General features: G+C 40.0%; 2 protein-coding genes across 4 annotated transcripts in view; one reads left to right on the forward strand and one right to left on the reverse strand.

Annotated features, from left to right (window-relative positions):
• Window positions 1-11081, forward strand: FUCA2 (alpha-L-fucosidase 2). Of its 2 annotated transcripts, none has more exons than XM_063329436.1 (7): window positions 1-224; window positions 3202-3389; window positions 5083-5422; window positions 6017-6227; window positions 7635-7825; window positions 9048-9156; window positions 10622-11081. In XM_063329436.1, exons 1-7 carry the CDS (start codon window positions 10-12, stop codon window positions 10760-10762), a joined length of 1395 nt encoding a protein of 464 aa, XP_063185506.1. In that variant the 5' UTR covers window positions 1-9; the 3' UTR covers window positions 10763-11081. The 2 variants fall into 2 exon arrangements, with proteins under 2 accessions (XP_063185506.1, XP_063185507.1); XM_063329437.1 differs by lacking the exon at window positions 1-224 and adding an exon at window positions 248-604.
• PEX3 (peroxisomal biogenesis factor 3) overlaps window positions 6918-24993 on the reverse strand; it is a 24281-nt gene continuing 6205 nt past the window's right edge. Inside the window, exons 2-12 of one of the 2 annotated variants that reach the window (XM_063329440.1) lie at window positions 24380-24511; window positions 22882-22963; window positions 19101-19144; window positions 17710-17834; window positions 16301-16367; window positions 16148-16202; window positions 15713-15869; window positions 14850-14920; window positions 13894-14016; window positions 12622-12718; window positions 6918-7186 (exon numbers count right to left, since the gene is read on the reverse strand). In XM_063329440.1, the coding sequence (XP_063185510.1) occupies window positions 7175-7186; window positions 12622-12718; window positions 13894-14016; window positions 14850-14920; window positions 15713-15869; window positions 16148-16202; window positions 16301-16367; window positions 17710-17834; window positions 19101-19144; window positions 22882-22963; window positions 24380-24511 (965 nt within the window). In that variant the 3' untranslated portion in view covers window positions 6918-7174. Of the gene's footprint in view, window positions 7187-11534; window positions 12219-12621; window positions 12719-13893; window positions 14017-14849; window positions 14921-15712; window positions 15870-16147; window positions 16203-16300; window positions 16368-17709; window positions 17835-19100; window positions 19145-22881; window positions 22964-24379; window positions 24512-24993 lie in introns of those variants that run through there. The other variant, XM_063329439.1, reaches the window with a different exon arrangement.

Consider the following 24993-nt stretch of genomic DNA (forward strand, 5'->3'; position numbering starts at 1 on the left):
TCCGCCGCCATGTCGGGTCCGCCCGGCCGCGCCGCGGTCTTGCTGTTCCTGGGGCTGCCCGGGCTGCTGTCGGCGGGCGGCGGCGGGGGGCAGCCCAGCTACGAGCCCACCTGGGGCTCGCTGGACGCCCGGCCGCTGCCCGCCTGGTTTGACGAGGCGAAGTTTGGCGTCTTCATCCACTGGGGCGTGTTCTCGGTGCCCAGCTTCGGCAGCGAGTGGTTCTGGTGAGCTCCGCGGCCTGGCCCCGGCCCTGGCCTCCGCCCTCGCCGGCCGCTGCGACCTGCCCTGCCCGGCTCGGCCCGGCCTGGCCCCGCAGCCCCCTCAGGCCCCGGTCGCGGCTGCCGTGGGGCAGCTGGGAGGGTGGGAGCGAGACGGCTGCTGCGGATGGGCGATACCAGCCATCTGGGGGAGAGAGCGGCTCTTTGGGCAGGCGGGGTTGGGCTTGGTGTCCCCCCAAAGAGGTGTCTGGGTGTGAAGCCCCGCTGGAGATGCACCCTGGAGCTGAGGCTTGTGGGGAGAGGCGTTATCCCACCTGAGGCCGGACAGGGAGACCATGGACTTTATGATGCCATTTACGAAGGAAGCAGAGGTTGATGTGCTTCTGGTACGTCTGACCATCTGCCTGCCCAGCCCTAAAACCCTTGAATACCTTGGCTAAGGTGAACCAAGCTGAGCAGAGAGCTCGCAGTGCTGAAAGATGTGCTTTCCACAGCGCTGGTGAAGGAGGCGGTTGGTTGAGTGGCAGAGGGAGGCCTCTCGGGAGCCAGGATGAAGGGATGGATGAAGGGGTGCTCCCCAGGCCCTGTGAGGACAGATGGAGAAGCCTTGAGCAGCTCTTGCCGGAGCGCTGCGGTACTGTCTGTAAGGAACACAGGAGTCCATCGCTCCCTCCATCTCTGCCTTTGCTCGGCAAACTGCCTGCACTTTTCTTGTGCACGTTTTGTGCTGTTGATGGTTTTCTTCTTAGTATTTTTATTAAAGAGTACTTTCTGCTTAAAAGAACCTAAAGCTTTGATCCTTCAAATAATTTTAATTCAAAGGCTGAATAAAACCTTTGGTTTGTGAGTGTTCACTGGTTCAGGCCCTTTGGCTGTAAGCGTTTTTTTGCTGTCTTCTTTCCATGCTCTACCAAATTCTTCCTGTATGACTTCAAGGGAGTCACATTGTCATTTACAATATGAAGATAAGAGCAGCTCTGTGGCGTGGCTATTCTAAACCATAAATGCAATGTTTTTAATGGAAACCAACATTGATATAAACAAACCACCGTTTTCTGACAATATTTAGTCTGTTCTTTTCAGAGTTATGTTCAAGGGTTTAATCAGTTTTTTTAATGTTTATTAATAAATTGCCTTCCCGTGGAGGGTGGAGAGGAAGCTAGCTTTGGTTTCAAGCTTTACTCTGAGAGCTGTGCGCCGATAGTGGTGCACAGATTCAGGATCAAGCGTTTCTGTGTTGTTGTTGTTCTAAAAAGACTCCAAAACACCCTAATGTAGTTCATGAAGTTGTTTTCTTATATTCCTGTAGCCTCCCATCCTTAGGCGTATGTGGCAGCATGTGCAGTCAGCTGATTGAGATCCTGTGTTAGCAGCTTCAAATGGAAGGTCATAAACTCTGATATCACCCAGCCTGTCCTCCTTCCCTCAGAGCTGCACAACCTTGGTCAGGATGTTTCTACACTCTAATCATGTCAGAGTAGAAGTGCTCATGTTAGCAAAAAATGTCACAAAGGGAGAGAAGCAAGGATGTTACCTGTTTTGTTATGCCATTACATACTTTAAAATCAGTTGTTGGGTTTTTTTCCCAGGCTCTTTCAATGAGGAAGGCTTTGTCAGCCTCTTTCTTCCAGATTTTTTCCCTGTTGGCTGCCAGAAATCGTGTTTGTTTATGCTGAAGTCTGTTTGGGAAAGTTGCAACAGTATCCATAGCTTACTGTGATCTTAAGGAACAGAGGTCAAAGTCCAGCTCAGGACAGGGGAGAGAAACACATTTCAAGCATTCAGATTCCAGCCTGTTTTATTCCTTCACTTTCACTTTGTTTTCATTTGTGTCTAAATTTGCCAACAGGATTTTTGCTGCTTGCCTTCATTCATAGAAAGGTGAATGGTTTCTGATCCTTTTCCTGTAACTATCAGCAGGTACAATGTACGTTGTTGTTAGAAGGTCTCCAGCATGTTCATGCAGTAAGGACTGTTGTGTGCTGTTTCTGGAGCTCCTATTTCATTGCTAGGTAGGGGAGGGGGGGAGCAGGTTGAAAATAAATAGTGCTCTATTGGTGATTTGGGACCTCTGCACATGACGAGAGTGTGAGACCAGCTTCATTCAGATCACAGAGCAGACTAGGCCAGTTGGAATAGTGACAGTACTGGTCAGTGTCATGGGGAAGCACAGGGTAGAAACCATCCCTGTCTTTTCTAGATGGGATGCAAAAAGAGATCCGCAGCTTATTTTTCCTTCTAGTTCCTAAATCTGTGTGCGCTGGTATGTAGGTAGATGTGTGCCTGCATGCTAGAGCCTGTGATGGAGGTGCATTTGTAAGTGTGTGGGGTTCTTGCAGAGGCAGGTTGTTGTGGGATGCCTTTGCTTCAAAGCTTCAGGTGCGCAGCGGCTGCAGCCACAGCTCTCTCCTGCTCTGGGATCACTGGCATCCACTTACACGTCAGGTCACCCAGCTGCGTTTGGCATAGAGGACTCTGGACCAGCAGAGAGGTAAAGCCGCTGGCCCACATGTTTGTGGGTTGCAGGAGTTGCAACATAGGGACAGGGCAGAGACGCCGATGGCTGATGTGTGACACTTGAGGAGGATGAGTCCATAAAAAGTGCATTCCTCGTGCCAGCTGAGCTGCTTGCATGGACGGTCTGTCTACCTGTGCTCTCTAGTACGGTTTCAGGATTTGGGTACTAAACAAGACTGGCATTTTTCCATTCTCAAAGTGTAGCTGCCTTGTGACATTGCTTGAAATGAAATCCTGGGACCTTTCCAAAATGGAGTGCTTGAAAGATGTAGAGCGTGGGGAAAGAGGACAGAGAAATGGAAATATTTGATAATTAATACTATTCTGAAGCAGTTCTGTCTTATTGACAGTGTTACGTACCTCCAGTGCCTGTGCCTCTCAGTGTGAAAACAAATAGGAGCTGATGATTTCAATTCTTCTTGTCTAAAAATACATCAGCAGACATGTTTTGCTGTATATTTTGTAGGTGGTACTGGCAGAAGGAAAAGAGAGCGCCCTATGTGAAATTTATGGAGGCAAATTACCCACCTGGGTTCAGTTATGAAGATTTTGGGCCACTGTTTACAGCAGAATTCTTTGATCCCAACCAGTGGGCAGATATTCTGAAGGCTTCAGGGGCAAAATATGTTGTCTTAACTTCAAAACATCATGAAGGTAAGTGGAAGATTTGTGAATGTTAGTAACTGTTGCATTTCTGTCAACAGAAGAAAAATCCAGGTGACTTTCCTGCCTGCTAAGAGTGGTAGAGAAAGCCAGGCAGCCTTATCTGCCCCAACCCAACAAAAGAGGAAACAAACCACCCAAGAAATGTGCTTGCGTTTTCCTGACTCTTACACAAAACCTATGGCCATGAAGCTTGCATAGGAGGAAAAATAGATTGTGCCATTGTTCTGTTGCTGTAGGTAAGACAGCCTGAAGTGGTGGGGGCAGCTGAGCTTCCTACAGTAACCATAGTTTATTTTTTATTGTCGTGTAATTTATCGCTCAAAGAACCACAAAAGTGAATTCTGCACTGTTTAACATATGGAGAGTTGCTGTGTATAGGCAGTTAATGCACTCTGTAGGTTTCTCCAAGGAATTTAGGAGGATGTTCCAGGAGTCAGTTTCAGAGTTAGAAATGTACGTAGGGTGTAACTTTTCCTGATGCAGTGCATAGAAGCCAAAACCTCAAACAAGGTCTGAAACTTCACAGGCATGATTGATTTTTGGCACTGTAATTATAAAATGCTTTGTAGGGAAAAGTAAAGAAAAAGAAAGTGATTGGAAGGAAATATGGTAGCAAATAAAGTACAAAATACTAAGATGCATTATGACAGTACACCTAGAGAATGTTGTTGGTCTTTGGGGAGATGTGAGTTCAAGACTGGCAACTCTAACTTGAGAATATTAATCTCAGCTCTGACACACATAAAATCTTGATCTTGATGATGCCCATGGTGTAATTCCTAGTGACTTCAAAAGAACCATGATTCATTTAGTCTGTCCCGTACCCTGCCTTGGGCACGAATTTTTAGCTTGTTTGTCTAGTTGATACAGTTACATGTATCCAGTTCACAAAAAGATTGCAAAATTTATTAGGGAATGAGTATGAAGCAGTTTGAAGGTGAGAGTGGTCTAAGTCTGGAGTGCAGTAGTACTTCTAAGTGCTTGTGCTGGATTGCTGAACGTCTGAAATGTTAAATCCCTCCTGATATTTAATGCCGATATTTTAAAAGCTGTTTTAGGAGTTTTTGCACTCTGCTTATATATGTGTACCGAGTAGTTGATTGAGCTGTTATAAATGTCAGGACAAATGAAAAGTGAACATTTGCATAAGATCTAAACACAAAGGAAGGAGAGTAGTCTTTGGATGCAAATGGTAGCTTGTGTATTCCGCAACTGAGAAAGCATTTTATCTTCCAATTGTTGAATGTGTATTCACAGTTCACATTTGATACATTCAGTGGAAATGTAGATGCCTCAAAAGTTGCTGTATTTTTGGTTAATTTAACTGGGACATATGAATGGCGTGAATAATTAAGGAGAAGGAGTAATTATCCTAAGCAGTACAGAACTGGAGAATTGAATGTTTTTTTTATATATATATATATATATAAATGCATATGTGTCTGAATAAAAAAACCACATAAACATAACATCAGAACATCATGCCAGATATGACTACTATCATGCACAAACAGATTATAGGCATACTTTATACCATGATAACAATATTATTACGTATATGATTTTTATTATTTTATATCTGCTTTTTGCAACATACTTGCAGACTACTTTCCAGAAGGAGGAACTATAAGTTCCTCTCCTCTGCTTCCCTTTCTTATCCTTTGGTTTTTTCTCTTTCTAGGCTTTACTCTGTGGGGGTCTAAATATTCTTGGAACTGGAATGCTGTTGATGTGGGACCAAAACGAGATCTTGTGGCTGAACTAGCAACATCTGTTAGAAACAGGACTGACTTGCATTTTGGGTTATATCACTCCCTGTTCGAGTGGTTTAATCCTCTCTTCCTCGAGGATGCCACCAATGTCTTTAAGACAAGAAAGTTTCCAACCAGTAAGTCATTACCAGAACTCTATGAACTTGTGACCAAGTACCAACCAGAAATAATTTGGTCTGATGGGGATGGAAATGCGCCAGATACTTACTGGAACAGCACCGGTTTTTTGGCTTGGCTGTATAATGACAGGTACATAATGATGCTGGTTTACCTCCTTATCTGAAATCGTGCTCTGTGTCTACTTTGTCTCGTTTTCTGTATGTTTTGTTGAACCTGTTACACCTACTTACGAGGACTTAACTAAGTATTATTTTCCTGAAATACAGGATCCAGGTCTTCCCTAAAACTATCAAAGCTTGCTTTAGAAAAAAGACTTGTTTCATACTTTTTTTAACCACATTTGCAAGTTAATCAATTAAGATGGTATTGGCTATTCTACCCGATTATCTTCTTCCCTAAGTATTGTCTGCTGCACAGACAAACAGGATAGCAGGATAATTTGAGAATATGGGTGTGTTGTTGTCATTGCAGATTGAACATCTGGCAGTGGATATGAAGTGCAGGCTGCTTTCTGGCAGACCTCCTGTGAAAGGCTGCAGCATGTTTCCCTAAGAAATGCTGAGAACAGGATTTCTGAAATTGCACTTAATCCAATTGTAATAAATTAAGAATTCTGAAGTCATCCCAAATATTATTTTCTGGGAGGGATGTGTGTGGGAAGGGCTTCCGCTGGCTGTGACTGTGTTTTTTAGAATAAAAATCTTAAAATTTCTCTGTTTCTAGTCCAGTCCGGGACACAGTTGTGACCAATGACCGCTGGGGAGTTGGCAGCATCTGTACGCATGGCGGCTTCTACACGTGCAGTGACCGGTATAACCCCGGACACCTCCTGCCTCACAAGTGGGAGAACTGTATGACTATTGACAAGAAGTCGTGGGGGTACAGGAGGAACGCACAGCTTGACGATTACCTCACAATTGAGGACTTGGTGAAGGTACAGTGGGACAAAGGAGTTGCCTGCAGCTTCTGATTCTCCCTCCTGATTATTATATTATGCTATATAACATTTCAATTATATATCTATTTTAATAAAAATATTATTTTAATTGATTAATGAATTGATGAAATAATAAAGCATTTTGTTTGTTTAGAGCCTTACAGTGGCAGAATGGAGTATCCATATAGTTCTTACTAATTTTATAGAAATGATTAAGAGAAAAATTATCTAGTAAAAATGCAGTCAGTTTCTTTAGAAGCTGTTTCCCCAGTGAGTAACTGGCCAAATATTGATCTGGATAGACTCATAATTACCTTTTCTGCTAAGTTTTTCTAGTAATTGCACCTCCAAATTGATGAGAAGCAGTTTCACAGTTCCTGTGTAGGAACTCCTGACTGAAGGCTATATCTTTTCCCCCTTCTACCTAGAAACAGTTTATAAGTCTTAATTGTCTTTTTACCTTGTAGCGAGAAGCTTTCCTTTCATCCCACTTCCTTTAGAGAAAATAAAACACAACACACGTATTACAGACATACAGATAAACACTAGCAGATGCAGACAGACGGTGTTAATAGAACATTGACTCCCTTTGCTAGTCTAAGGTATTAATCTTCAAATCTTTTTTTTAGGAAAACTGAATGAAAGGAAGACTGATCGATCTTTCAGATAAATGCATTTAATAGCAAAATTCACCTAGTGAGTTATTGTTGCTTAGTACTTAGTTGTTAGTTGCTTATTGTTGCTTAGTGGTTAGTACTGTCCTTGCAAAAGATAATTTCAAATTGAAGTAACCTCTTTGCAGGGGCAGAAGGTTTAAATTCACTCAGTAGCCTGTCTCCAGCTGTCTGTTCCTCAGACTTGTGCATCTCAGTCCGTGATCTCTGGAGGGCAGTGTGGATGTGAACACAAATATTAAGGGACCCTGTAGAAGGCTTCCTCATGTTTTACAGCTTTCTCTGTAAAATAGGGAGAGCATCAGAGGAAGGAGGAGGAAGTTGTTTCTCTCAGCTTCAATAAAAATGAAGTGGCATCTATTAGCCTTATTCTCCTCTTGTGTAGAGAAATCACCTATCTGTTCTATCAGTAAAACCCTCATGAAATTCCTGCAGAAGTTGAAATGTTAGAAAGGTGTAGCATCTGATTCTAGTGTCAGACATATTGGTGCAAAAACGTATTTTGGGCTGGTTTTTGCCGTAAAAATTTGACAGCAGAGCTTGGTTTTATGGAAGCTTAAATTTAGCATTGACTGTTGGGAATACCCCCAAAATCTAACTGTGCAGCAATAACAGAATTTGTTCAGTTCATCGTTCTGAAGCAGTGTGCCTGGCGTTAGAAATAACTTCAAATATATGATTTCATTAGCCCTGACCATATGTTCTGTGTATGTGTTTAAAAACATTTCAGCAACTTGTAGAAACAGTGTCTTGTGGAGGAAATCTCTTGATGAATATCGGGCCCACTCACGATGGTCGCATCGCTGTTATATTTGAGGAACGCCTGAGGCAGATGGGTGCCTGGCTGAAAGTCAACGGAGAAGCCATCTATGGAACGAAACCATGGAAAGCACAGAACGACACGGTCACACCAGGAGTGTGGTAAGGCTGCTCAATCTGTGTAGGCTGCCTAAAGCAGTAGCAGCAGCGTATGTGAATTTTTGAAATTCTTAATGACTTGATGCTACGGCAATCACCAGCTTAGTTTCTGTGCTGTGAAGAAATTAACCCTTTTATCAGTTTAAGTAACTGCACGTAAAAGTGTGTCTAAAACTGTAGGTAGAGAATGGATCTCAGAGACCGTAGTTTTGGGATGATGCTGACGCTGAAGGGAAGGTTGCCAGCATTTCCTTAGTGATCTTGTGCTTCTTAGTGTAGCTGGCTACAGAAACTATTAAAAAAAATATATAAATCTAGAAATATAAAACTGTTATGGAGTCTGTATCTGTACAAAGGAATATTTGGTGTCACTGTTCAGAGAGAAAGAGGGGAGAGAAAGAAAATAGATATCAGTCTAGCATATTCTGCGTTTCTTCTTAAGGTAGTAACGCCAGGGAAGAGCAATTGTATGGTCACTAAATTAAGCCAGAATTCCAGAGACGGACTCTCCTCTGCTTTTGTGCCTCACAGCTGCTGTAACCCCTCACTGATCCATCAGGATTTTGGTCTTGACCCTCTTCTCTGCCTCTTTTTACTTCTGTTCCCAGTAAGATTTGGGTATCTGGCTTTAGCCTTGAAATGCTGATCTGTTGACTGTTTAGTAAAACCACTTCTAAGAGCAGTAAAAAATTGTAGCTAAATGAAGGAAGGAGGAAGGAATTTTTCAGGTGTATGCCACAAGATTTCCAAGGACATGCTGTAGATAAATGTCTGCTGAAATTCAATTTTTTAAAAAAAAATAGCTATGCAAGGTGGAATCTTTGTTGTCGCACATACTGCCGTTAAATTTTTTTTAGTGGAATGTCTGTATGTTTGTGTCTAACCCACAATTATCTGTTAATGATTCCCAGTGTCCTGCAAGTATTTTTTTCCTAGATGGCTGAACAGCGGTGAGCTATTACATGCTTGCTAAAGTTACTACAGATGTTTACCTCTAAATTCAGTTCTTTAATAGTCTCTACTACCTCTAGTTTTTTGGAACATGTATTCAAGGAACAGTACTTTATTGAAGGGTGTAAACCATCTGAAAAGATGGTTCCGTGTGTGAAAATGTAACTAATGCTGACTTGTCAAATCTGTTTTTCCAGTCTTGAAAGCACTCTATGTATTGCTTCAGAAAAAATTTCCAAGGAAGAACTGACATGCATTTCCTGTTTCCAACCAGGTACACTTTCATCCCTAAAGAAGGCAAAGTCAATGCTATCTTCCTTAACTGGCCAGTCTCTGGGACGCTGGAACTTGGTGAGCCACAGGCTAAGCTTGGAGAAACACAGGTAAAAGACCCTCCTCCCCCACCACGTTCCCACTCCCCCCGCCCCCTTTAGATCAGTGAAACACAGTGCAAGAAACGAACATTCGCTGAAGGAAAACACCTCAAGGATTTGTCATGTTCCATCAGTGTTTATTTTAGTTTCTGGCATCTTTGGGAATGCATAGCTCTTAGGACATTGGAAGAGACCCAGAAAAATGTTTGTTTTCATTCTGGGACCTCCTTGTCACAGTCCTCCCAGTGGGATGTTTCTTCTCCAGCAAAGTTAGACTGAATTGTTGCTGGGATATGTTTTAGCTTACAAACTAAGGATCATAAAAAGAGGCCAAGCAGCAGGAAAAAAAACCCTGCCGCCCCTCCCGTTTCCTGCGTAGACTCTAACTCAGCATGACCTTTCTTTATAAATATCCCTCCTCATGACTGTGGTGATATTGTATTTGCTGTAATAACGATGCAGCAGTTTCAAGGCAAAGCCTTGCACAAAGGGGACGCGCACAGAGGTTGTCGTTGCCCAGGTGTGCTAAAAAGTAAGTCAGTGTGACCCTAGGTGTGTGTTTTAGAGCAAGCAGTGGTCAGAAGTTGAGGACACTGATACCACAGCTACACTAGTAAGTAAGTAGCGTAACCCAGTGGAAGCAGATTTATAGAGCAGAGCAGCTGCTGCTCAGGACTTGACATCCATACTGTGCGTTCAAGGTGAGGATTCACTTTGGCTTAGCTAGTCCTGGTCTCATGCATTGGATGTCCTCTAGCTGCTGAAACGCATTACATGTGTTTGTGGACTGTCACTTCTAGTCTGGTTCCATATGAAAATGATCTCAGTGCCAAGACGGCTCTGTGATAAGGAAGACAGGGTCATTTCTGAAATTATATAGATGCATCTTGAATTTTATGGAGGCATCTGGACTGTATGTGCACAAGAGAATAACATTCCTCAGGGGTAGAGACTGGTCTTCAGCTGCTCCCTGAAGCTGCTCCACTATTTTTACCAGGTGGCACGAGTGTCGTGCCATAAAAACCTATTTGTGTGTTTTTAGTGGAGAGGTTCTTCAGGTCAGCTTTGCTGTGAGATATCTGGCTGCACTCATTGCACAAACATTGCTTGCTCGCTCAAGACTACAGGTTCCACCATGGGAAACAGGCGATACAAAGTTATGTACTGTGGTACCTGGATCCCTGCTTAGACCCACATGCCTTCCAAAATACTTCTGAAATGTGTTTATGTACCTCTTACAGCCCTAAACACTTCTCAAGACCCAACATCACCAGCCTTATTACTTACATATCTACTTTGCAAGTATTTTTCTACTACTTTTAATAATTGTTTTATCATTCAATTGGTTAATAAGTGTCATTTAAGGATAACTGGATAGTAAAGTAGTATGGAACAACATTTCTTTTGTCAACAGTGCAATTACATGCACTTTGAAAAGGCACTGTTCTAATTATAGTGTGTGTTTCTATCTCAGGTGAAGCTGGTTGGCTACGAGGAACTGCTGAAATGGGTTGCACTGGGAGAAAAGGGAATCGTAATAGCTCTACCTCAATTAACTCCTCAGCAACTGCCATGTCAGTGGGGCTGGACTCTGCAACTGACTGACGTGAACTGAGCCATACACTGCTGGAGCCTTGGCTAGTAGGGAACGCGGATGTTTTGCCCAGTTTCTGGGTGTTATTAGTTTCTAACTCTTATTTGCTTGATGGAGAAACAGCAATAGTTTCACTTTTTTATGAAAGGTGGGCTGTTATTAAAGGATGGAATGGAATGACTCTAACGTGAAATCTAGCACTTGATAGTTGAATCTCCGTGTACAATTTGTTTCTCTGAACTAGTGTGAACATGGTTAAGGCTGACTCTTGTTTACAGACATTGTTTTTACAGTTACCAGGGTGCCTCCTGTAGACTATTAAACAAAACATATGCTTCAATGACTAACTTTTTTTAAAAAGAGCAATAGTCAGGAGTGGCTAGGGATCCTCAGCTTTGGCAGAGAGACAACATTTAAAGCAGAGGGTGGACTGCAGCCAACTTGAAAAATTCCCAAACTCATCACGTCCCACGTGTAGGGACAGACCCACAGCGTGAACCTTGCAAAGAGGGGGAGGTACATGACAACAAAAAGCATTAGTTGTTTCAGTGTAAAGACCAAAGGCTTATTTTTCCGGAGTAATGTTAACTATTACTAAATTGAAAGAATAAATTCAACTTAGTATATCAAGATTTTAAGTGATGGGCCAAATGAGATCATTGCCCTTCTTGCTAGTAATGTTAATACACACACGAATCTTACATTAAAATATTTTATTACAATACAGACAATTGGGCTCAAAATTAATACAAATTAAGATAAAATATTTACAAGTTAATGTGTACAGTGTAGCTGTTTGAACAGCATAAATGAGAACTTCTAAAAATCCACATTCCTTTAGTATTAAGTAACAGAGAGAGCACCCCTCCTCAGCTTGTTCAAGAGGAACACGCATCAGTTGGCAAAGACTTTCTGAAGAATGAGACTCTTTGGAATAATATTTGTAAAGTTAAGGAAAAAGAGTTTTCCTTTATGAAAAGAAAAATTTAGGAGACGCAGCAGCCTTATTTCATTCTGCTACTCTGTGCTATTCTTAGATCACTATCATTAGTTTTTTTCCAAAACTTCTACACCCCAGGCAAATAACTTACTGTAATACTGCCACCAGATGCCTTTCAGATGCAATAAAAATAATGAATTATGGAAGAGTTTAACCACTTTTTTTAATAGAAAAGTCTTTACATACAATGATTCTTTCAACAAGAATATTTTTAATGGGTGTTTGAAACAGAATTCTATTAGAACAAATACGGCCTCACTCTCACTTTTTTTTTTCAGAATGTTCCTTCTGCTGGTCTACCACTCCTACACCATTATAAAATTAACCCAAGTCTCATCAGTAGTCACAAGGGATTCGTTATAAATACACAATCTATTCCTATAAATGTGCAGTTCATTTCTCTAGTTGCTGAGGGGTACTAAAAGCTTCATAAACATTAGCAGCAAAATCTTTCACTTGTTCCATCATCAACAGGTCCTGAAAGAAATTTAAAGAATAAATTTGCTTAATCAAACACGTCCACCACTATTCTGGTTTTGCTGCAGTACAGAATTCATCGTGAGAAAAGCTCCTGGCACTCCCACAGAGAGGCAACTCAAATGTCTTGCTTTAGAAAGGTTTATGGGCAGAACTGCAAGTAGAACCGCTTCAAGAGACATTTTTGTGCTTCTGCGTAGTTTAGCAGAGGGAAGACATTCTAGAAAAATAGCATATTTTTGAAAGATACAAGTTTACAAAAAGTTAAAGTTATGCCAATTGTTTCTACTTTTTTTTTTAAAGCCAATGAAGAGAAACAGAATGAAGTACATTATTAAAAAGAAATATACAACATTCATTTCAAAGTTTTCCTTGGGGCATATTAAACAAGCAAGATTCTTACCTGAACAAAGTGACTAGGTGTTTCACTGCATACCGAATGGATCTGTCCATTTATTATTGGAATTATCTTGGCTAAAGGAAGACTGACACTGGAAAGACTAGAAAAAAAAACCAAAAAAATACTGATCTAGATCTGCCTCTGACATTCGTAAAGCCACTAAACTCTTGATTATTACCGTTCTAAATAATTACTACTTCAAGAGTAAGAGTTGAAAGACTGCAAACTAAAATGCACAGATGAACTTTTTTCCCCCTTATCAAGTCTTTCATTGAACAGAGAAGTACCAAAGCAAATTTCAGTTGTTGTTCCTATTGCACACAGTCTCACCCTTGCTTCTCATGCAAGAGAAATAATGGTTTAGCCAGAGTCTTTACCTGTGTGTATGTAAACAGTTACTAGAAGTGTCACTCTACAATCTCACACTATTTCAAACTCTAAACCAGGCTTCGGACAGCCAAACTCTAGCTTTTGGGATAGTTTAAGTGATGTAAATAGTATATATTTAAATAAAAACATTACTCTCTGAGAGCCATCAGTTATTAAACATCCATAAAAACAGTTATTATTCAAGGTTTTAATTTTAATATATTAGAAAGCGTATTTCAAGGATTTGAACTCGGCTTTTGGATTTGTAACACTCTCACTGCACTGTTTAAAACCAAAGTTAACTTCAGAGGAAAAGCTATTTTTAAGCAGCCCTCTAGGAAAAGCCAGAAGATCCAGAACGTTAGTATCTTTTTTTCAGCATACCAGCAAAGAATCTAAAGCTCTGCAGGTGCTTCGGCTACGTGTATTTGGAGAATCATGGCAACACCCACCTTTGTTGGGAACTCTGGCAACTGAGGGTCAGGGTCTGAGGCGTACAGAGCTGATCTGCCAACTGCAGGGGAACACTAGCCTGCCAACGCCGCCGCAGCGGGGGCACTGCGGCACCTCTTTCAGTAGTCACCCCTGGCAGGGTAAAGCCTCCTGAGCTAGAAAGGCAGTATGCTTGTACAGCGTTCGGGCTAAAAGTGGAAGGTATAGCTCTTCTGATTTCTATTTCTAGATCTGCAAGTAACGGCAAAGATACCTCTAGCAATTTCCTGGGTGGGAGGAAATATGCAATACTCCTCAATGTCTACTTGACCGAAGTGAGGAGACCACATTTATTCTTGAAAAGCAAGAAGCAGAATTATTTCCAGCACGAGAACTTCAAGGAGGCAGGAAAATCTATAGTCTTTTTTGGAAAGCATTATTCACCCAAGAACTACAACAAAAGAAAACACTTACCTATTTACAGAGCCATTCTGAGAGACGTCCTGTTCAGTAGGTCTAAAAAACTCTGCCATATTGTCCAGCAGTCGACTGAATCCTCTATTTAAACACGTGCCCAAAACTGTACTGAAGTCTGGACTGAAAAAAAAAAAAATAAAAATTAAGTGGTTTGATTCCTGGGATTTATTTTTCCAAACGAGAAAAAACCCTGCAAGTATTGAGCGCAACAGATGTCCCTCCCATAAGGGAAGGTGTATGGCCCAGACGAAGGCCCTTAGCGCAGCCACCTCATGAAAGACCAGCTCCCCCGTAACTCCACAGCAAACCAATCAACAAGCTACACTCTACCCTGCAGTTACAAAAAACCAGCTGAATCTGAAGCATTCCTCACTCCTCTTTCTTACTAAGCAATAACACGGAAGTGACTTAGCTCATCCTTAAAAAGCCCCAGATCTCCAGCAGCTAAATTATAAGAATAGTTTGGCATTTGGCTCAATTCCCTCCTAGTCAACGTTTATTACAGAAGCCTCACTGGGGTAGCTCTCTGGTAAAAGGACGCATACAACCATGCTCAAAACCATGCATTAAAAATAAATTCTGATAAGCCAAAACTGGTGTTCATTTTATTAAAGCAAGTAAATCCAAGAAAATGACTCTCAATTTACCCTGCTTTAGCAGAAGAGAAGTACTCCTCTGTTCCTGCATAACTACAGAAAAGGTGAGGTCTGATAAGGGGGTCTGACTGGGAAGGACATCCTGGGCATCTTGTTAAGGCAGGATTATTTCTTATAAATGAGTTTCAGAGCTCTCAAATTTTGAAAATCCCAGCCTACAAGCAGTGAATATAAAAATATAATGCAGCAGAGCAGTCACATTTCACAAATTGAAGTTGACAGCTTTTTATATGAAAGTAATGGTCTTACATACGCAATAGTTGTGAGGAGCTTAATATGAAGAGAGGATATTTATACCTTTCTAGCATATCTCTAGTTTCATTAAGTAATTTAATTGTAGCAATGTCTCTTTCTGTGAGTCCACAGGCCTAGAAAAAGTAAAGACAGACACTATTTATTAAGAAATCCATTGGCAACCACAAGAATAAGAGTAGAAATAAGAGAGTTTTGTATCATGGAATTAAGATGTGTAAGTCAAATCTATTTAAAAGAGAAGATGTAGAGTAAATCAGATGCTTTATAATTTGTGTTCTAATTTCCCTTTTAAATGGTCACTGTAGGATTTTTTTTTTTAACTAATAGCAGGAAATACCAGACTAATTGAGCAAAGTATTTTTCCACTTCTGACCTCCAAAGCAGAAACAAACCCTGCGTATCAGCTTAAGTTAAAGGAATAAGTGCATGTAGCCACATGGTAAAGCCCAACTTTCTTCTTTATAATAGTCTAACACCAAGTTAAAAATAAGTTTTCTCCAAGCTGTGGTGTGGATGGTGACAAACACCTTTAGAAAATTGAGGAAATTAATGTTACAAGTGAGATGAGATACACCTTTCTCTTGACTCCTGTTCATTTTCCAGCCCAAAGACAACGGTCTGCACCAAAATGCTCCGAGTGTCCATGATGTTTGCTGGCACACAGGTGCAAGGTAACACAGTTTGCCTTAGGGCTGAGTTAAGCTGCACTGTGTTACAGCACGTGTCACAGGCTAAAAGCAATAATCTTGGTTTTGATTTCTGATTTATTGAGTTATGACGGACGAGCCATCACCATTTCTTAAAGATACAGATGCCATGGTACAACTTGCACCCTTCCTCCCCAAAACAAACAAACAACACAGAATGGAAAAAGGTAGATAAATGAAAGAAACTGAAACAAGTACCTGGCTAGCCAAGGGGTTTTCTTCATCTGGCATCAGATAATGACATAAGGGAGAGTAAGATTCAATCTGATCTGAATCTTTATGTTCCACTGCTTTCCTGATATCTTTAAGTTTCTGTTCCAGCTCCAGAAGAGATAGGGTGTGCTTAAGGGAAATACTGGGAAAGAAAAAGACTGCAGCGTTGATTGCAAAATGAGTAATAATGCTTTGTCCTCCTACCGATAATACAAGTAACACGATCCCAATCTGCTACATTGGTTTGCACTGGCAGACAGCCTGCTAGAATAAAAAAGTTGTTTAGGAAAAAGCCAGTACGCCTTCCTTTTTATTTTTTTTCCTCTCCTCCTTTTGGAGTCTAAAAAAACTCATTGTTTCGGGAAGAGTCATCATGATAAAAAACTTACAAGCTAACCATAGAGAAATATAGACTCTTACCTTCCAAAAACTTTATGCACAGCTGCTTTAACAATAGTTATTAACTCGGTCAGTCCTAGAAGGAGGAAAGTGTCAAAATTATTCTAATGCTTTTCTTAATTCTAGAAAAAAGTGAATTTTATAAGTACAGTTAGCTCATAATAAACACCATACCATCTCCTAAAAGGTGCTGAATACTTGATAAATATTGCTGCTGAACTTCAGGGGGAGCTAGTGGTGTCTATGGCGAAAAAGAAAACACACAACAGTTCTGTGACATGTCAACAGCAGAGAGCAATGCAATAATCATTTCAAACCAGTTGCGACCAATTTCCTTAATGTTTATAATACCCCACAGCAGCTGGATTCCCCTATTCTCACACAACTCCATAGCTTCTGACGCTCTTCCTGCCATTAACCCATGGATCTTCCCATAAGTCTGCTGGCATTCTCTTCACCTACTATACAGATCTCTCTCCCATCTTCAGTGGTGCAGAAAAGTTCATCACTTTTCATTCATATATAGGGAAGCCTTTTAAAAAAACTGCACTGCAGGTGAAACTAGACCCTCCACCACCCCAAAAATTAAACCTAGTGGAATAGGGTATTTATGCTCAACCCCAACAAAAGCCAATCTGACAGAAAAGCAGCTTTCAGGAACTGAGACAGGATCCCAGTTTGCTCCAGCGGAGTGCCTTAGAGTTGGTCCCGTCAACCCACTTCTCTACTGTAAAAGCAACAGAAAGGAAAATTGTTTCTAGTCCAAGCTTATCTTGCCCTTTTTAAAAAAGCTCTTCCAGGTTTTACAAAGTGAAGCATGGCCTCCATCAACCCCTGCCTCCCTAATGGAAGCTTTTCTCAGACCTGCCTTGATATGCTGTTCCTTGACCCTGAGCAGGAGCTATCACAGAACCAAAGTTTGTATCCATTATTTTTAGATGAGCCATCCAACAATTTGCAGATCTTACTCTGTACAACAGGTACTTGCTTCCTGTGCAATTGAGCTATTTTTATTGAGCAGTGATAAGACACACTATATAAACCAAAACCAAGTTTTCTACCTTGCTTGGCCCCACCAACAGACATTTAAGGTAGATGGGCTTTTGGAGTTAAACAAAATAGTCCAGATTTCAAAGACAACATTTTCCTTCTTTAATCCTGTGAAAATTTAACTGGGGGAATTAATGTATGTGCTAGGATGACCCAAGCATTTATACACATCTGCAGATGTATCTTGGATCATTCACCCAGTGTTACTGTTTGACAAAAAATTAATGAAAGCAAAGAAATTATTTTATGTTGGTGTTTAGATATGAAGCAATACGAATGCAGAGAAAAGGTATTCTTCTATATTGCTAGTATTTTGTTAAGCAAGGAGCATTCCCAAATCATCCACATTTAGAGGCTATTAAAACACATCAATGTGCCTTACTTCCAGTAATGCATCCACATCTCCCACTCTTGTAAGAGCTCTTGCTTTCATTCTCACACTCCTAAGTATGCTCTTTTTATCTCTCACTAAATAATCCTGTCATTTCCAAGAAAGTGGAAGTTTAACCTTTGAAACAAACCAAGAAACTTACTGTGCCGTTTTTGCAGAGTGCAGCATTATCTAGGTAGATGTAACCGCCAATAATGTTTAACTGGACTCGCAAAAGAACTACTAGCATACAGGTACTATATACAGCTACAATGCTTCTTGTGAAACCTTGAGAAGAGACAACAAAATAATTTCAAAGTCAAAGAAATAAGGGTGAGTCAAGGAGGGAGAGTGCTCTCCAAGACTCAAGAAATGCTCATGATTTTTAAATACAGTCACATTTCTCTCATTGGTTGTCATAACCCACGTTTTCACAACACATGCCCAAGATGGTCGTGAGTCTAATATCTGCTGCAGCTACACCTAAAGTGTCCCATTTAAGGTCCTATATTGATATAATTTTGCACATTACACAAGTTATTTTTGGAAAAAAATAAAAGTTATACAAGTTGCTCCAGAAGGAAAACGGATGTACTGACAAATCATCTTTCTTCATTAGACCAGGAAATACACACAGTACGTCAGCCCTCGTCATGCAATTAAGACACAGAAGGCGTAACAGCAGCTTGGGAAAAAAGTTACCTACGGCAGGAGCAGCTAATAACTAAAGAAAGAAAATCAAAATGAGCATCAGCTACCAGCCACTAGGCAACAGAGGACGTGTGGAAGAAGTGACATGAAAAAACATGGATGACTGCTGAGTATCAAGGACATGGGAAGAAAGGAGCCGGATCAAAAGCAGGATCTGTAAAGGTGCGGTGAAAAGGAGAAACAAAACTAAAAGGAAGGAAAGACAAAACCAGGGAGGTGGTAGGGATAACAAATGGTACCACGGAATCAAAAGCAGTAAAAAAAAAAAAAGCTCAATAGTATTTCACTACATAATTATCTGACTTCACTGTTCTTCCTTCCTTTCCACTGCTTCCACCAGCCAATAAGTAAAGATGAACTAAAGGGCTCATAGCCACGGCTGTGGTGGCTATCTCAAACAGGCTGGGAAGTTGCTGGCCACGTCAGGGCTGGCCTACAGTTCTGACTGACGCCTTCTGTTAGGTTCAGCACAGAATTTTCTGAAAAACTGGTCTGATTTTTCTGTGATGGCACAGAAAGTTCTCACAAAGTTTTCTGGAGCAGGGTACCATGAAGGCCAATAGAATTCTTCAGCTTCGCCTCTGAGCTCCTAACCTCCCTCAGGGCTATGAAACATCCTTTCATGAGGAGTTTTTTTGCGGGGGAGGGGGGGGGGGGTGGGGGGGTGGGGGCGGAGGGGGTTGGGGGGCGGGGCAGGGAAGAGGTTTTCCATGTAGTGTGTTGCACTATCTTCATATCTGCTGAAACAACAAGCCAGTGTAAAGTGTGCATTTTAAAGGGTGTGAAAGACATTTAAAATTTATGCCAAATATTATACAGATGGAATCTTTCGTTTCCACTTACTTATTATCTTTAAATCCTCCCATATTTCTAACTTGTTTGCTGGCCTGTAGAAAAATAAATGGAAATATTAAACATTAAAATGTATATTTTCCTTAGAAATTAATAAATACGTTAAATGAAACAGTGCTGTAGGGTGAGCTCATTTAACTACTATGTAATATTCAGATCGGATTCATGTCTACATTGATTTGCCTCGTCCAAGAAAGCAGTATATAAACAACATGCTATGAAATCACAGATAAGATATTCAAACTTTAATGTATAAGTGTAGTATTTAGTCATGTCAATTATACACTTATATTATCAATTTTGAGTTACTACACTAAGCAGTCAGAAAAAGCCCACTGATGATACAAAGTCTTTTCTGGGGCCTTGCTCCTTTATATATTTAATATAGAGCCCAGTTGAGTAGGGCTTCCTGTATCCACAAGCAGCAGAGGATCAGAATTTCTATATCCTACTTTCTTGAAAGACTATCATTGCCTGACATGGCTTTAAAGTTCAAATGTGGTCACCAAAAACCAAAGAGATCATGACTGTCTGTGGAGAAGTAGTCTTGCATCATCCACACACAAATGCAAGGTGGTCTTCCTTCTTCTGTTGAGGCATGTTTGCTTTTTTGACCTAAACAATTCCTAAAATCTTATATATTCTCTGGTCAAAAGAGCAAAACTGTAGATTGCATAGATACACCTGAACAGCCTAAGGTACACTGCATGTTTATAACTGCTGCCCACAGGTGATGTTAGCAATATAGCAGCAGTGGCACCGATAAGAGAAGGCTAGCCATCCAAAAACTTTCATCAGCCATTCTCGCCTGTTATGCACTCACTGTCTGTAAAGAATGGCTACTGTATCTCTACTGTGAAAGAAATAATTTATGAAAGTCACTTAGAGAAACATTTGGTAATTTCTTAGGATCAGAATTAACACAAATATTTAGGGCAGATAGTTCAGATTAACCTATGCTTAGACTTTACAACAACCTATTTTATAAAAAATACTACACTTCTCACTAGAAATCATTTCTCTTTATAGGCACAACTTAACATTGAGGAATGTTTTGATCTGTCTGGAACAAACACATGCACTTTGGCATTAGTTTGACCATTATATCACTTATATAAACAATGAATTTTTAGCTGACCACTATGAAATACCACAAATGAACTATTAAGTCTACAACTCCAAAAATAAAGAGATAGACTAAAGAAAGGATAGCTGGAAGAGATACAAGGATCCATGGCACATAAAAAACCCAGTTTACACACTTCTCTTTGCAAGCTAAATCAACAGTTTTAAAAAGCTATTCTAAAGCAAAACAAAGGAAAGACTGTTAAAAAAAAAATCACAGTGATATTTCTATAGATAAAACACATAAGAGGACTCAAAACCACGTTTGTTATTTACGAGTGGTAAGTTTTCCATGCCAACTGAAGAGAGAAAGAGAAGCCAATACATCAACATCAGCCAACTACATTTGCACCTGTTATGTCAAAACATTTTCTAGAGCTCATGCTTACCGAGTTTCTCCTCACAACATAAGGCAACAGCCAGGTAACAATTTAACGCTGCAAGTATTAAGCCTAACAGTGGAAATGGATTTTTCACTGCTGTAATTTACTAAGACTCAGCTGCTATTCAAAACTCCGCTTCTATTTCACATTTATTTATTTAGAAAACCATTATCTGCTATGGAAGCAAAATGCGATGCAAACAAAAAGATACAGGTTTGAAATAAAGCTGAGTGCTCAATAGGTGGGAGACACGCAACATCTGCAAGGCTACAGCAGCAGGGACTTCGCCCCATCTCAGTCAATCGCATTGCTTTGCAAAGAGGAGGTCAGGCAGAGCAAGAACATCCGTCGTCTTGTGTGCTGCTCCCTCTTTACAAGTTTCTCTGGAAGACTGAAGACTTTGACACCCTCAACCTACCACTGGCCACCCCAAATTACTAAAATGATGTAAAAAGGTTTTGCATTTTAGGAAGTGAACGGATTTTATGTTAAAGGAGTTTACCTAAGCCATAACACAATCTGTGACATATGCTAACACAGATGCATAACATGTTAACTCATAACATAGATTGTGTGAGAAAAAGAATACATCGTCAGGGACCTTAAGAAAGGTAAATCTCCATGTCTAGTTTTTTGTACATTCAACAACAATGGCACTCACTCAAAGGCCTGAAGTAATTTAATACATCTTCTCAAATCAAAGCGGAAAGAAAACAAATCCCAACGTCCATGTGTAGCACGAGAATGCAGAGCTTCTTCAAAGACTCACTTTAAAGTGGAAAGAGCCCTGATGGCTCATTCTGTGATCCGTGTGTTCCCAACCCCTCCTCTAGCTTTTTAGTTCAAGAAGTTCAAGCCTCTAGCTAAAACTTCCTCAGCATAAGGCAAAAAAGGAAGCATTAAGACACAAACTCCATGGTAAGATACACTCTGAATGGACATCCATGCTTACAGGGTATTGCATGTAACCGCCATTTAAAAAAAATTATTTGTTTTCAGAAATGCATAACAATAATATCAAAAACTCTCATTTCTATTTTCACTGGGATTATAGGAATTCAGAAGTGCGTCACGGTACTCGTAAACTGTTTCAACTAGTCAAACCAGTCAGAGATACCAGATGTATTTTGATAAAAGAACGCACGCTACAAACTAATGCATTACACGTCTTCAAGGACAACACAGGATTACAGGCCTTTGTAGACTATTTTGCTGCACAGTCCAGAGGGCAAATCTGGTGATCCACAAGATCTCTTGTTCATTCAGGTTAATTTTTCATTGAGTAAAACTCTTATTATGAAAAATACATTAAGAACTCCATTAAAATTAACTTTTCCTAATTTCTTGTTGTTTAGGGTAAATAATATTCAATTACAGTTGCAAATTCTCAGATAATCTGTTATAAAAACATTGTTCAGGCTGTAATTCCCACTTTAAATATCACATTCTGTTGCCTTGTTGTGGGAGGTTTTTTGACTGAAAAAAGACAATGACTGGATAGGTAGCCTATTAAATACTGGTCAGCTGAAGTTATAGCTATATAAATAAGCCAGTGGGAGGAAAACTAGAAAGGCAGTCTAGAGTGAGTCAGAAACACTGTGTTAACTGCCTACATAACACTTTTACTCTGTGCCAAATGCCAAGCATCTTACTCTACTTTTAAGGTATGCTATTATGCACTTTATGTATTTAAAAATATGCTATTTGTTCCTGCAGTTATAAGGAAATCAAAGGTGTTTTCTAACAGGGATGCATTCCTTTTAATGTATGACATGCCCCTAATTGTTCTACTTAAAAAAAAAAAAATACTTCTCATTTCTTACATCCATTTGCAATCTCATCTCGGATACTCTCCACTACTATTCAAGTCTGACCGTGATAAGATTGTTACATTTTCACAAACACAATATCAACAATTCAGTCAAGATACTCCGTTGTGTTTAAAAGAGGACTAGATCCTGTAAATAATTTATCTGCCTATCTTATAAGCACTTCATCAAAAACCATGGCTCTCACTGCAGCATCTTAAAGGAACTATTATTTCTTGTAATGTTTGGAAAATGCCAGCCATACCTATCAAAGGACATCTAATATGACACAAAATATCTACATGGTGATTTCAAAATAGTTTAACGCTAGTGACTCAATGGGACACAAAACCAACATCCTGCACGGTCTCTACATTATAAATATATAATTTGAAAACCACCTTATCTTGTGATCAAAACAAGTCATCTTTAACACAATTAACAAAACAGTCTTACCTGTTTTTAAGAAGGGATGTGAGACTCTCGGAATTTAACTGATGCATTAAGGCATCCCTCAATGTTGGAAGCATTGACAGCACTGTTATTAAGAGAAAAAAACAACAAAACAAAACAGAAAAATAATCTGTCAAAGTAAAAAAAAGTCACCATAAACCTATCCCCAGCTCTCAACCGCTGCTGTACAATGTAAATCTCATTGCTCAAGAGGAAAAGCTGGGAGGACAAGCAAAACAGGAAAACAGAAAACCCTGGGAGTACTCAGAAGTGCAATTACCCGCGTGCCTCTTGTGAGCTTGTGCATGGTGCTGCCCTAACGTGGCTACATGTCTTTGTCGGCTCTAGCTGCAAATGTGTACTCACATCCTGCATATACGTGCCTTCAACTCCTCATAAGAAAATCTGCTGAAAATCTACACTATTGCATTTCTCCAAATGAGAAGAAAAAGATCTGAGGTTTGGGTTTTTTTTCGCAACAAGAGAACCAGAGAAAGGTACGTTTTAAACAAAAGAAAGCTCATGGGAAAAAAAATCCTTTACTTTCAGAACATTCAGTGTCCAATCTGCTGCTATACGACGGGAACAGGAAATGGAAAACAAGCATGCACAGAACAGGGAAAATACTATCAACAAAATATGAAAAATCTTGACAAGAATGCATGCTGACAGGCAGAAGGTACTTCATAAAATGAAGGGCAAAGAAAAATTTAGTCCTTGCAGTAAAATCAATCCCAGCACTAGAAAATGAAAAGACGAAAACCAAATAGCAGGGTATTTCACGTCAGGGTAAACAGAGTACACAGAAAAAATTTGCAGCCACCCAAGAACAAATTTCAACAGGAGAAAAAAAAAAATGCTGCCCAGTCTGTTTTATAGGAATAGTTTTGAATGGCCTGTATTTACAGGAATGACAAGAATTTTGTTAAACTCCAGTGTACCATCTCCTCTCCAAAAATTTGAAGACCAGTGCTGTAATATAAACATTTCCCCTTTTTGGTCCGCAGCTAGTCAGGTACCTTTTAACTGCTGCAATGTAGGGAACTAGTGGTCTGATGTGCTGCCTATTTTTTAACAAAAGTTACCCACCAAGCTCTCTGCGTAGCTTACTAACAGTGTGCTATAATGAATAAAACAATCCTGCTGTAAATTCAGTACTGTTTGAGTCTGGGTGCTGTTTCACACCTCAATACCACATACAGTTTAGGGCAATATACAAATGGTCTTCAAGTGCCAAAAAACTATAATTTACACATACATTTGTATGCATTATCGATGTATGTGTTCAAACCAAGGGTAAAGATGACCCTTAGAAATCCCTTCAATCTTCTTTTCTTCAGATTCTGTCTTTATTATGCAAAACAACTCTATTTATCCACTAGTATTTAATTAAGGTTTTGAATTCCCCTACATCTCTTATTCTTCTTCCACTCTGTCAATATATAGTATAAACCCCAAATAATTCCACCTATCAAGAACATTAGCCAGTTCCTTATCTTACCTGTCATATTGCATGTCCTCTGATTACTTTCAAAATGGTACTGCCTTCGCGCTTGGGCAATGTATTCAGCTGCCTCTCGTTCTTGGATTTCTCTGATTTTCTTCTGCCCATATTTTCCCAGTAAATAGACTCCTACAGAGAGAATTTCATATTACAAGCTGCTTTAAAAATGTGAGGAAGGCCCCTCCAGCCCCTTTCTTTGATTTTAAACCATAAGGCTGCATAGCGTTTTTCGGGGGATACATGGGTCTTGAGTATTTTAATACTGGTTGACAAAGTAATACTCAGAAATAATGTTTTCAAAATTAAAGTGTCAAGGGTAACGACTTAAATCAGTATAAGAAACTGTTCTGAGAAGAGACATCTTGCCTTTCAAAGAAGGCATTTTTGGTACTACTGCAACGTGAACAACTAGTACTGAAGAGACTGAAGCAAAAATGTAGGGGTAACAAAAACAAAGAATAGAGAAAAGAAACTGAAATGCACAGGTCTGGAGATGGATGAAAATTTATTTTTTTAAAAAAGATATCTTTATAAAATTAGTAGAAGTTACAGACAAAACTTGAGTCTTAAAAATCATATAGGACAAAAATGTTACAGACCAACACTTCCTT

The sequence above is a fragment of the Chroicocephalus ridibundus genome, chromosome 3 (assembly GCF_963924245.1).
Source record: "Chroicocephalus ridibundus chromosome 3, bChrRid1.1, whole genome shotgun sequence".
Taxonomy (NCBI): domain Eukaryota; kingdom Metazoa; phylum Chordata; class Aves; order Charadriiformes; family Laridae; genus Chroicocephalus; species Chroicocephalus ridibundus.